This window comes from Polyodon spathula, chromosome 2 (assembly GCF_017654505.1).
Source record: "Polyodon spathula isolate WHYD16114869_AA chromosome 2, ASM1765450v1, whole genome shotgun sequence".
Taxonomy (NCBI): domain Eukaryota; kingdom Metazoa; phylum Chordata; class Actinopteri; order Acipenseriformes; family Polyodontidae; genus Polyodon; species Polyodon spathula.
Window position 1 is genome coordinate 108,546,697 of NC_054535.1, and position 12,759 is coordinate 108,559,455.

General features: G+C 44.7%; 1 protein-coding gene across 1 annotated transcript in view; it reads right to left on the bottom strand.

The window, feature by feature from the left end:
* The window catches only part of LOC121327399 (dedicator of cytokinesis protein 2-like), a 457,752-nt gene that overhangs the window by 19,951 nt on the left and 425,042 nt on the right, over positions 1-12,759 (bottom strand). The window contains exons 41-42 of the mRNA XM_041271445.1: positions 12,591-12,700; positions 297-438 (exon numbers count right to left, since the gene is read on the bottom strand). Of these exons, the coding sequence (XP_041127379.1) occupies positions 297-438; positions 12,591-12,700 (252 nt within the window). The remainder of the gene's footprint in view (positions 1-296; positions 439-12,590; positions 12,701-12,759) is intronic.

Below are 12,759 nucleotides of genomic sequence, written 5' to 3' on the forward strand. Positions count from 1 at the left end.
TCCGCCCCGTCTCCTCTCGCCCCGTCTCCTCTCGCCCCGTCTCCTCCCGCCCCGTCTCCTCTCGCCCCATCTCCTTCTGCCCCTGTTTCCTCTCGCCCCGTCTCCTCTCGCCCCATCTCCTCCTCTCCTCTCGCCCCATCTCCTTCTGCCCCTGTTTCCTCTCGCCCCGTCTCCTCTCGCCCCGTCTCCTCCCGCCCCATCTCCTCCTGCCCCTGTTTCCTCTCGCCCCGTCTCCTCTCGCCCCATCTCCTCCTGCCCCGTTTCCTCTCGCCCCGTCTCCTCTCGCTGTAGGATACACTGTCCGGGGGAGTTCTTCACATCGTCCCCAGGGGGCGATGTGGTCTTGAGTTTCTCAGCACTGGGGAACTGAGTCATGAGCTGCAGCTCAAAGTCCTCCCTCCTCTCGTACTCCTTCCCACGGTGGATGAAGATCATGTTCTGTGGAGGCAGACAGAAACACACAAAACAAACCTTGACATCTCCCCTTACTGTATAAAAGTCTACCACAGTATTTTTGCATTTTTCCCATGCTTTTTCCAGTGGTTATGTTATACATTTACTATAGTTTACCCTGATTTGCCATGCTTACTATATGCTTTAACATACCTCGCTATTCTTTCCTATGATTAGCTGTGCTTTACCATGCTTTCACTGCACTTTATTACACCTTGCTATGCTTTTACTATGGGAAACTTTTATAAAGATCTTCCCAGCAGCTGGTGAGTAAAGACACGTATAGCACACCCACTCACCTGTTAGTGTGGTCCCCTGCAATCTAGTATAAATAACACTGGAGCAGTTCAACTCCCCCTTGTGTTAATCTATATAATGGATGTATGCAAATGTAGAGCTGCTAGTGATATGGGTAATGATTTCTGGGGCTCTTGCCCTCCTTGTTGGAGTGTATTGCTGACCCCTGATGGTGCACTGGGCTGTTAGTTGCTATTCACCACTATGTAAGTCATGCTGTTCTGAGGTCTGGTGATGGCTGTTACAGCACATAATGAACTAGCTTAATTCCAGGGACCAATTCCCATTTCAATAAAGGTTGTGGAAAATGAGCTTTCCCTCTATGTGAGCCACTCCACCATTTTGATTCGCTGCAATATATTTAATGAAGTAACTGCCTGGGTTGGAACCTTTGCACCCAGCAGACAGAATGAAGTCAACAACCCTGACCTGGAGCCTACCAGCTGAAGGGAATGAAAAGACCGGGAGACTGCCAGGCTGGTCCGATGGGAACTGCCTGGCCTTTCTCTTGGATCTTCTGTTAGCTGCTGCTTTCAGGGTTTCTATCAAGCCTTCAGGGCTTTGAGGTGTTTCACTGTAAATCCCTGTTTTATTGTATTTGTGCTGGCTGTTTGTTTCATTTTAATGTGATTTGCTAAGCCTTACAGCATTTCCCTACACATTTTAAATAAATCAAACCAATTAAAACAGCTTGAGATATAGATGCCCCATGTACATTATATATATATATTATATATATATATATATATATATATATATATATATATATATATACACACACACACACACACACACACACACACACACACACACACACACACATACAATGCCTTGCAAAAGAACTGACCAGTTCTCTCATATCACTGAATTACAAATGGTAAATTTAAATTTAGTTCAGTTCGATATTTTTTTTTTAAACATTTAAACTCAAAATCAATTATTGTAAGGTGACATTGGTTTTATGTTGGGAAATATTTTTTAAAAAAATAAAAAAAAAAATGAAATATCTTGCTTGCATAAGTATTCAACCCCCACACATTAATATTTGGTAGAGCCACATTTCACTGCAATAACAGCTTTAAGTCTTTTGGGGTAAGTATGTACCAGCTTTGCACACAGTGTCGGAGTGATTTTTGCCCATTCTTCTTGGCAGATTTGCTCCAGGTTGTTCAGGTTGGCTGGACGACGCTTGTGGACCGCAACTTTTAAATAGTGCCACAGATTCTCAATGGGATTGAGATCAGGACTTTGACTGGGCCACTGTAGGACATTCACCTTTTTGTTCTTGAGCCACTCCAATGTTGCTTTGGCCTTGTGCTTGGGATCATTGTCCTGCTGAAAGGTGAATTTCCTCCCAAGCTTCAGTTTTTTAGTGGACTGAAGCAGATTCTCTTGCAGTATTTTCCTGTATTTTGCTCCATCCATTCTTCCTTCAATTGTAACAAGATGCCCAGTCCCTGCTGATGAGAAGCATCCCCACAGCATGATGCTGCCACCACCATACTTCACTGTAGGGCTGGTGTGTCTTGAGGCATGGGCAGTGTTAGGTTTGCTCCACACATAACGCTTTGAGTTCTGGCCAAAAAGCTCTATCTTGGTCTCATCTGACCACAAAACCTTTTCCCACATCACAGCTGGGTCACTCTCATGCTTTCTGGCAAACTCCAGACGTGCTTTCAGATGGTACTTTTTGAGTAGCGGCTTCTTTCTTGCCACCCTCCCATACAGGCCAGTGTTATGCAGAGCTCTTGATATGGTTGACTGGTGCACCATTACTCCACTCCCAGCCACTGAACTCTGTAGCTCCTTCAAAGTGATTGTTGGCCTCTCTGTGGCTTCTCTCACAAATCTCCTTCTTGTTTGATCGCTGAGTTTTGAGGGACGGCCTTTTCTTGGCAGTGCCTGGGTGGTGTGATGCAGCTTCCACTTCTTGATTATTGATCCAACTGTGCTCACTGGGATATCCAAACACTTGGATATTATTTTGTACCCTTTCCCTAATCTATGCATTTGTATTACTTTATCTCTAACTTCTGTAGAATGCTCTTTGGTCTTCATTTTCCTTCAGATTCACAGCCTTACCAATGATCCTTCAACAGTGGGGTTTTTATCCAGAAAATGTGACAGCAACTTTAATGGTTCACAGGTGGAGGCCAATGGTAAGGTAATTGTGTCCTCGTTAGGGCAATTTCTTTCATCGGTGCAAACTGGGAGCTTCCACAGCACAGGGGTTGAATACTTATGCAAGCAAGATATTTCAGTTTTTTATTTTTCTTAAAAATATTTCCCAACATAAAACCAATGTCACCTTACAATAACTGATTCTGAGTTTCAGTGTTTAAAAATAAAATATCAAACAGAACAAAATTTCAATGTACCATTTGTAATTCGGTAATATGAGAGAATTGGTCAGGGGTCTGAATACTTTTGCAAGGCACTATATATATATATATATATATATATATATATATATATATATATATATATATATATACGTCTGTCTGTATTTTTTAGAACCTACACCTAATATCAACGTGAGCCACCATGTGCCCTGATCACAGCCAGTAAAAGAAGGCAGAAGATCGTGCTTGTTCAAGTTCATCCTATACATGCTCAACGGGATTGTGGTGTCCATGGAAGATGAGTAGGGTTGGATTGTTTTCATGGTAAAAAATGGCTTATTTCATGATATTTCACGATTAAACATAATATTTATTAAAAGCAAGAAACATTGTGTTGTCACATTCAAAATGGATTATATTCTCTAGAGTTATTATACAACAAGGGTTGTATAGTAACTCCTAAATATTCTAAATTCCTAAATATTTAAATGCTTAACTGAAAAACAGCTGAACTGTAGAATATTTCATTTTTTAATTCCTCCTTTATAGAGGTTCTATCTGGACAGAACGAGCTTTAGAAGAAATATTTCCAATCTTTGATGCAGCAGCTGGCTTTTTTGTTAAAACATTTTAAAGAAATCGTGCCGCTCTATGTAGTGTGTTTGTAAGCAAACTAAAAAGGCTGCCAGCTTCCTAAACACAACAGCTGATGTTGTCAATAAGGAAAACGTTTACTATATTTATTTTTATGTGATACAAAACATGTATATGTACACTACTCTTTCAGAAAAGGGAACTACATATTACACAGAAATGAGTAAATTTCATGGTTTTCTCCCCACTTTAGTGTGCCCAATTATTATCTGTATCCTCGGCTCACCGCTCATTTTCATTGTTAGCAAAGGCTCAAGTATCTATTACTTTTGATTGTGCACATCTAAATGTTAATCTTCAGGGGGAGTGGTGGTAAGACAAATTGTCTGTCTTTAATCACCACTGCCGTGGAGCAGAAGCAGCATCCACTGAGACAGAAAATCAGTTCTTAAACAAGAGCAGCCCAGCCAGTTACACAGATCTGACTCCCAATTCCACAGCAGAACTGGAGCCCACAGAGACCCACAGCAGAACAGGGGCCCACAGCAGAACAGAGGCCCACAGAGACCCACAGCAGAACTGGGACCCACAGTGACCCACAGCAGAACTGGGGCCCACAGCGACCCACAGCAGAACAGGGGCCCACAGCGACCCACAGCAGAACAGGGGCCCACAGCGACCCACAGCAGAACTGGGACCCACAGTGACCCACAGCAGAACTGGGGACCACAGAGACCCACAGCAGAACAGGGGTCCACAGCGACCCACAGCAGAACAGGGGCCCACAGCGACCCACAGCAGAACTGGGACCCACAGTGACCCACAGCAGAACTGGGGACCACAGAGACCCACAGCAGAACAGGGGCCCACAGCGACCCACAGCAGAACAGGGGCCCACAGCGACCCACAGCAGAACTGGGACCCACAGCGACCCACAGCAGAACTGGGGACCACAGAGACCCACAGCAGAACAGGGGCCCACAGCGACCCACAGCAGAACAGGGGTCCACAGCGACCCACAGCAGAACAGGGGCCCACAGCGACCCACAGCAGAACTGGGACCCACAGCGACCCACAGCAGAACAGGGGCCCACAGCGACCCACAGCAGAACAGGGGCCCACAGCGACCCACAGCAGAACAGGGACCCACAGCGACCCACAGCAGAACAGGGGACCACAGAGACCCACAGCAGAACAGGGGTCCACAGCGACCCACAGCAGAACAGGGGCCCACAGCGACCCACAGCAGAACAGGGACCCACAGCGACCCACAGCAGAACTGGGGACCACAGAGACCCACAGCAGAACAGGGGCCCACAGCGACCCACAGCAGAACAGGGGCCCACAGCGACCCACAGCAGAACTGGGGCCCACAGAGACCCACAGCAGAACAGGGGCCCACAGAGACCCACAGCAGAACAGGGGCCCACAGCGACCCACAGCAGAACAGGGGTCCACAGCGACCCACAGCAGAACAGGGGCCCACAGCGACCCACAGCAGAACAGGGGCCCACAGAGACCCACAGCAGAACAGGGGCCCACAGCGACCCACAGCAGAACAGGGGCCCACAGCGACCCACAGCAGAACAGGGGCCCACAGCGACCCACAGCAGAACAGGGGCCCACAGAGACCCACAGCAGAACAGGGGCCCACAGCGACCCACAGCAGAACAGGGGCCCACAGCGACCCACAGCAGAACTGGGGACCACAGAGACCCACAGCAGAACAGGGGCCCACAGCGACCCACGGCAGAACAGGGGCCCACAGCGACCCACGGCAGAACAGGGGCCCACAGCGACCCACGGCAGAACTGGGACCCACGCGACCCACAGCAGAACAGGGGACCACAGAGACCCACAGCAGAACAGGGGCCCACAGCGACCCACAGCAGAACAGGGGCCCACAGTGACCCACAGCAGAACTGGGGCTAAATCCATAGAAGTTATTTCTCTCCCTTTATATACTGAGCGGGAATCGTGAAATTAGCCCACTACAGCAATTTTTTCAATATTCTTAAGAAATAAAAATACATTTCATAATTATTTCTATTTCATACAAAAAAAAAAAAATCACATTAACTAAACTGTACAGCTCTGTTGTGCGCCTGCGCATAACATTCACCATGCACATAGTCCTGCAGTGATTATGGCATGTGACTACAGTATATGCAATCTAGAGGGGAAATTAAAATAATAGACTGTAAACAAGAAAATGGAAAGAAAAGTAAAGCAGTAGCCAGCAGAAGTCTTACACAGCGATGGAAGGAAGCTCTTCTGAACGTCCTGCAGGTTTACTGTAGATCACTACCGATACTGTTGACAGGCATTCAGAAAGCCAGAGCAGCACTGTGACTGCTTTACTGAAAAGAAACAAGAAACAGTGACTTCCATGTTACAAAGTCCACTGAAAACCGTGAAGCACGAAACACGTTACATTCTGACCTGACAGAGGCGTCTGTTTGTGCAAATATCGAAAAATTGGACAACCAAAAGTTACGTAAATCCTTCAGACTGAGTATAGCAAATGGTGGAGCGATTCCTTCATCAGCCCAGCTGAGATGTGAATACTTAACTATAGTTGGCGAGTATCACGCGCAGGAGGTTATGGAATGGGTAACACAGTCTGGTGGCTTGTCAGACGGCACTGACGAGTGGACTGATGCCCAAGATCACTATGTGTTACACATTGTATTTGTTTTACAAGGCCTAAATGGTGAACATGCATCTGAAGTAGAACTGAAAGCTGTCTACACTTTACCTACAGGCTGTTAATTACAACACTGTTTCACAAGCTATTGTGCATAGGGCCCTCACAATTGGATTAGTTTAGGACCCCCCCTCGTCCTTTAATCCGGCCCTGATCCATCCAGCTGTACTTTACACTTACATGTTTGATTATATCTGGACAACCGCTTGCTCAATTGTAATGAAGCTTGGTACTAACGTTATTTAGAATAAGCTATCAGATTATCTGGATATGGAGGGGCCTGTCTGCCTGCCATTCATCTGTCTGTATGTCAAACTTTGGATATTTATGGATATGTGTTAATACTGCACGCAATTCCAGTTTCTAGTCACTTAGCGCCCTCTAATGTGCAAAACACACAGCGGCTGGTTAAACAGATTGTCCTGCAACTGCGATGGAAATTATGATGGGGCATTCTCCAGCACTGGGGTAGGTTTTAATTGGCATTGTAAATGCATATTATTGCACAAGCATGTGAAACTACATGATGTGCAGACAGACCCGGGGCAAGCTAGCTAGCAAGCAAACTATATTATTTTCAAACAACGATATCCACTCAGCAAGTCTGTGTGATTAAATGATAAATGTGTTATTATTTTTTTATGGCAGTGAATTGGATTGAGCAGACTGCTACCTGGAACTGCTTTTTGACATGGCAGCTCTGTCTCTCATCTGGACGCACTGGCATGTAATTCAATGTAATGAATAGCCCTGACGCTGGAATCAATCATCTGATCACACGGTTTCTTTTATTGTTTGTAGGAATGTTGGTTTTCTTATTGTATTAAAGTGAACCACAGTAAATCTGCACAGCAACTATGCACTTTGCTGCCATGTTTATATAGCGCATAAGCATAGTTTAACAGGGTTTGCCATGTTTATTAATATGCTTTACTATACCGCTATAAAATTACCCCTCGTGTGTTACAATAAATTGCTGTGACACGGGTGTTTACAATGCTTGCCTGTGCTTTACTATACCCCTCTGGTGTTACAATGCTTGCCTGTGCTTTACTATACCTCTCTGGTGTTACAATGCTTGCCTGTGCTTTACTATACCCCTCTGGTGTTACAGTGCTTGCCTGTGCTTTACTATACCTCTCTGGTGTTACAGTGCTTGCCTGTGCTTTACTATACCTCTCTGGTGTTACAGTGCTTGCCTGTGCTTTACTATACCTCTCTGGTGTTACAATGCTTGCCTGTGCTTTACTTCTGGTGTTACAATGCTTGCCAGTGATTTAGTATAGGCTAGGTGTTACACAAGTGCACGAACGGACACGAAAGGAATTATGGGGGAGACCACCACAATGCTTGCCTGTGCTTTACTATACCTCTCTGGTGTTACAATGCTTGCCTGTGCTTTACTATACCTCTCTGGTGTTACAATGCTTGCCAGTGATTTAGTATAGCTCTCTGGTGTTACAATGCTTGCCTGTGCTTTACTATACCTCTCTGGTGTTACAATGCTTGCCTGTGCTTTACTATACCTCTCTGGTGTTACAATGCTTGCCTGTGCTTTACTATACCTCTCTGGTGTTACAGTGCTTGCCTGTGCTTTACCCTGCTCTCTGTGTGTTTTACAGTGCTTGCCTGTGCTTTACTATACCTCTCTGGTGTTACAGTGCTTGCCTGTGCTTTACTATACCCCTCTGGTGTTACAGTGCTTGCCTGTGCTTTACTATACCCCTCTGGTGTTACAATGCTTGCCTGTGCTTTACTATACCTCTCTGGTGTTACAGTGCTTGCCTGTGCTTTACTATACCTCTCTGGTGTTACAGTGCTTGCCTGTGCTTTACTATACCCCTCTGGTGTTACAGTGCTTGCCTGTGCTTTACTATACCCCTCTGGTGTTACAGTGCTTGCCTGTGCTTTACTATACCCCTCTGGTGTTACAGTGCTTGCCTGTGCTTTACTATACCTCTCTGGTGTTACAGTGCTTGCCTGTGCTTTACTATACCTCTCTGGTGTTACAGTGCTTGCCTGTGCTTTACTATACCTCTCTGGTGTTACAGTGCTTGCCTGTGCTTTACTATACCTCTCTGGTGTTACAGTGCTTGCCTGTGCTTTACTATACCTCTCTGGTGTTACAATGCTTGCCTGTGCTTTACTATACCTCTCTGGTGTTACAATGCTTGCCTGTGCTTTACTATACCTCTCTGGTGTTACAGTGCTTGCCTGTGCTTTACTATACCTCTCTGGTGTTACAGTGCTTGCCTGTGCTTTACTATACCTCTCTGGTGTTACAGTGCTTGCCTGTGCTTTACTATACCTCTCTGGTGTTACAGTGCTTGTCTGTGCTTTACGATACCTCTCTGGTGTTACAATGCTTGCCAGTGATTTAGTATAGCTCTCTGGTGTTACAATGCTTGCCAGTGATTTAGTATAGCTCTCTGGTGTTACAATGCTTGCCTGTGCTTTACCATGCTTGCCTGTGTAGCTCTCTGTGCTTTACAATGCTTGCCTGTGCTTTACCATGCTTTCACTGTGTTTATTACATTGTGCTCTGCTCTTACTATGGGAAACTGCTTTTATTGTAAAGGGTTGTAAAACGAACAGTAGTTGTGTTTACAAGTACAGTATTGCAATTTCATTACATTTTGATTAAAGCAATAAAACAATAACTCAGGGTTTTAAAGCACAGGGACTTGTGCACCTTCAAACCTCATAGAAATTGGACGAACAAACAAAATGATGTCAGAACGTCACTAAAAAAGAAGGATGAAGATACAGTAATGAATCCCTGGAGGGGCTCACAGGGGAGCTGGCTTGGCTTTAATGAAAACCTAGCGCAGCTTACAGCCTGCGTTTTACTTTGTTCACTTGCCCTGTCCCGCTATGGGAGATTATTGATTTAAATACTGCTGGGCTTGCAAAAAAAACAGCAACAGACGTGCGCTCCGATGCTTACCTCTGATAATAAACACCAGCAACAGACATGCGCTGCGAAGCTTACCTCTGATAATACCCTTCGGAAAGGTGTTTCAAGTAATTGTACAAGCCATTCAAGTGCTTTCAAAATCTATCTTGTGCTTTACAATGCTTCATCCGTAATGATTAAACCCTCAACACGGCTAATCGTAGAAATACTAAAATGTTTCATTGACAGACATTTGGACTCAAAGTCTTTTGCATTGCCTATGATTTACCAAGCTTCTACCCTGGGATTACAGCAGTAACTGTCTTCTATAATAGTGTCATGATTTACAAACTTCAATGAGTACATGCAGCCATGCAGAGTAGAGGAGCAGGTGCTTTACTCATGTAAAAGCCCCAGAGAGAATGCTGTTTGCAGGGAGAGATCCCTGCGCAGCTCTGTCTTGATGTTTCTGGTTCAGAAAAAGGCCTGGGCCCAAGCAGATTGTTCATTGATAATGGAGGGCAGCCTGGGCTTTTCGCTTTTTAAACAAGTGTGTTTGAAGTCTGGTTTGATTTTTTAACCATCCCAGAGGGGCGGTTAACTTTCTTTTTTTGCTTGGCTGCAAATATCTGCTGCTAAGTGTTGAGTGAAATATGCTCCTCAGCTTCAATGTTTATATCTGCTGCTAAGTGTTGAGTGAAATACGCTCCTCAGCTTTAAGGTTTATATCTGCTGCTAAGTGCTGAGTGAAATACGCTCCTCAGCTTCAAGGTTTATATCTGCTGCTAAGTGCTGAGTGAAATACGCTCCTCAGCTTCAAGGTTTATATCTGCTGCTAAGTGTTGAGTGAAATACGCTCCTCAGCTTCAAGGTTTATATCTGCTGCTAAGTGTTGAGTGAAATACGCTCCTCAGCTTTAAGGTTTATATCTGCTGCTAAGTGCTGAGTGAAATACGCTCCTCAGCTTTAAGGTTTATATCTGCTGCTAAGTGTTGAGTGAAATACGCTCCTCCGCTTCAAGTTTTATATCTGCTGCTAAGTGCTGAGTGAAACACGCTCCTCAGCTTCAAGGTTTATATCTGCTGCTAAGTGCTGAGTGAAATACGCTCCTCAGCTTTAAGGTTTATATCTGCTGCTAAGTGTTGAGTGAAATACGCTCCTCAGCTTTAAGGTTTATATCTGTGTGATGAGTCAAAGGGATTTCGGTCTGTGATTCAGCCTCCCGACAGTAGATGGCATCAAACCAACTCGGGACTTCCCTTACCAAGATCTCGTGACCATGGCAAAAGTCATCTTTTGAGGGGCGGCACCTTGGTGAGGGGCGGAAGTACGAGTATGTAAATTCCAGCCACTGGAGTCAAGTGAAGGATAAGGACACTTGTCAGTTGGGGATTGGTGTTCCACTGACTACAGAGGCGGGACATTGCATACTAAAGGGAACATACTACTGTGTTCGGGGTTGGTCCGAAAGTAAAATAGGAGGAGTAACGGGTGGAGGGAGAGACTAGTTTGGTGCAGCGGGATTTTTTAAAAAAAAAACTAACATTTCTTTTGTCTTTTTTTGTTTATGTATGGTTTACCACAAAGACGATTAAAGACGAGTCATCACGATCGGTTTTGGATTTCACCCCTGCACTCCTTCCCTCACACCATTTTGTTTTCTTTTGTTATTTAATTATTTTGTTGTGTATAGATAATAAAAATAATTTTTTTTATTTCTGTAAACATAAATTACTGTCTGGACATTCCATTTAATACACTCTCGCCTCACAATCTGCTGCTAAGTGTTGAGTGAAATACGCTCCTCAGCTTCAAGGTTTATATCTGCTGCTAAGTGCTGAGTGAAATACGCTCCTCAGATTTAAGGTTTATATCTGCTGCTAAGTGTTGAGTGAAATACGCTCCTCAGCTTTAAGGTTTATATCTGCTGCTAAGTGTTGAGTGAAATACGCTCCTCAGCTTTAAGGTTTATATCTGCTGCTAAGTGCTGAGTGATATACGCTCCTCAGCTTTAAGGTTTATATCTGCTGCTAAGTGCTGAGTGAAATACGCTCCTCAGCTTTAAGGTTTAGGCTTTCTGGACACTGACCTCCAAACCCACCTCCCAATGCAGCACAACGGTTGGGCCATACGTCAAAAACTAAAGCCTTGCGTGCAAAAGTGACCTCAAGCTGTCCTTGTTCCTGAGGACTGAACCTTCCAATATCCCTTCGGAGTACACAGATCTGTGAGATATTTAAACTGTGGCAGCCTGGGGAACAGGGAGGGGAGTGGCTACTGGAGAGCATCTGAAATCAGCCATGCTGGAGGAATGCAGGCAGGTGAGGTAGTGACCTGTGTTGGGATTCTATCGTAATAGCCCTTGGTTTGACATCAGGGCAGCAACCCCTGCAGCACCAAGCCTCCCAGCAACATTATACTGTTACTCTCACACATTTCACTTTACTGGGGCACGTACAGTACACTGTCTGGCCACTTTATTAGGACCTGTACCAATACAGCAAGTCCATATGTTGCATGTCTAGTGAGAAGAGCCTCTAGCCATACAGGGCTAGAGTGGAAGGTACAACAGCATTTCCTGATGTAGCTTATCACTGTGCCATCTGTCATCTGCCATCGCCCAGCCTTGGAGTGCTGATAGCAGGAGGAGAGAGGATGGGGTGCTGGCTCCAGGACAGGAGCCTGAAAGCCAGCACGGAGCACGGAGGATGGCTTGAAAGCAATTTCTCTGCAGTGGAGGGTCTCCTTGCATATGAATTAATCTCCCAGTTTAGACAGAACTGTACAGATGAGCTTGCTTTTTGATGATTCCAACAATAGAGAGGATTTAGCCTCTCGGTTTAAACTGGAGTATGAGGAGACAATGGATTTCACACATTAGTATCAAAATGTATATATTTAATAAGTGAAGGGGGGGTCTTGGATAATTACAGCTAAAAAAGGTTCCTTTACACTTTGAAAATTATAAATAGAAGGTGAGAGAGACAGAGAGAGAGAAAGAGAGAGAGAGACATAATAAAAATAGTTAAAAACTAGAGATGTTTATAATAGGTTGAAAAAACTTTGTCATCCAATTAAGTTCTAAAACAAATTAGATATCTTGAAATAGGCAGTTTACCTCTAAGGTTATTATGGTGCATGCTGTGTGAAATACGCATCAGAAAGAAAGAAAGAAAGAAATGTGGTATACTGTACTGTAGTTAAGCATCACCGAAGTTTACTAAATGACTGTAGAGTGCCAGCACAGGAGCACTTTAATAAAGTACACAGTGACACTTAGGGGACAGACAGCAAACCGTACTCGGAGGAAGGTGGGGAACCCCTGGCCGTAGTACCCCATGAATTTCTTGTTATCCGTCAAATTTTGGGACGCATTATTAAAATGTTTTATTTTTACCACGTTTTTACGTACTGGAGGGAGGGGGGGGAGCTTCTCTCTGGACCATTTTCTTATCTTTACAAATATTGGA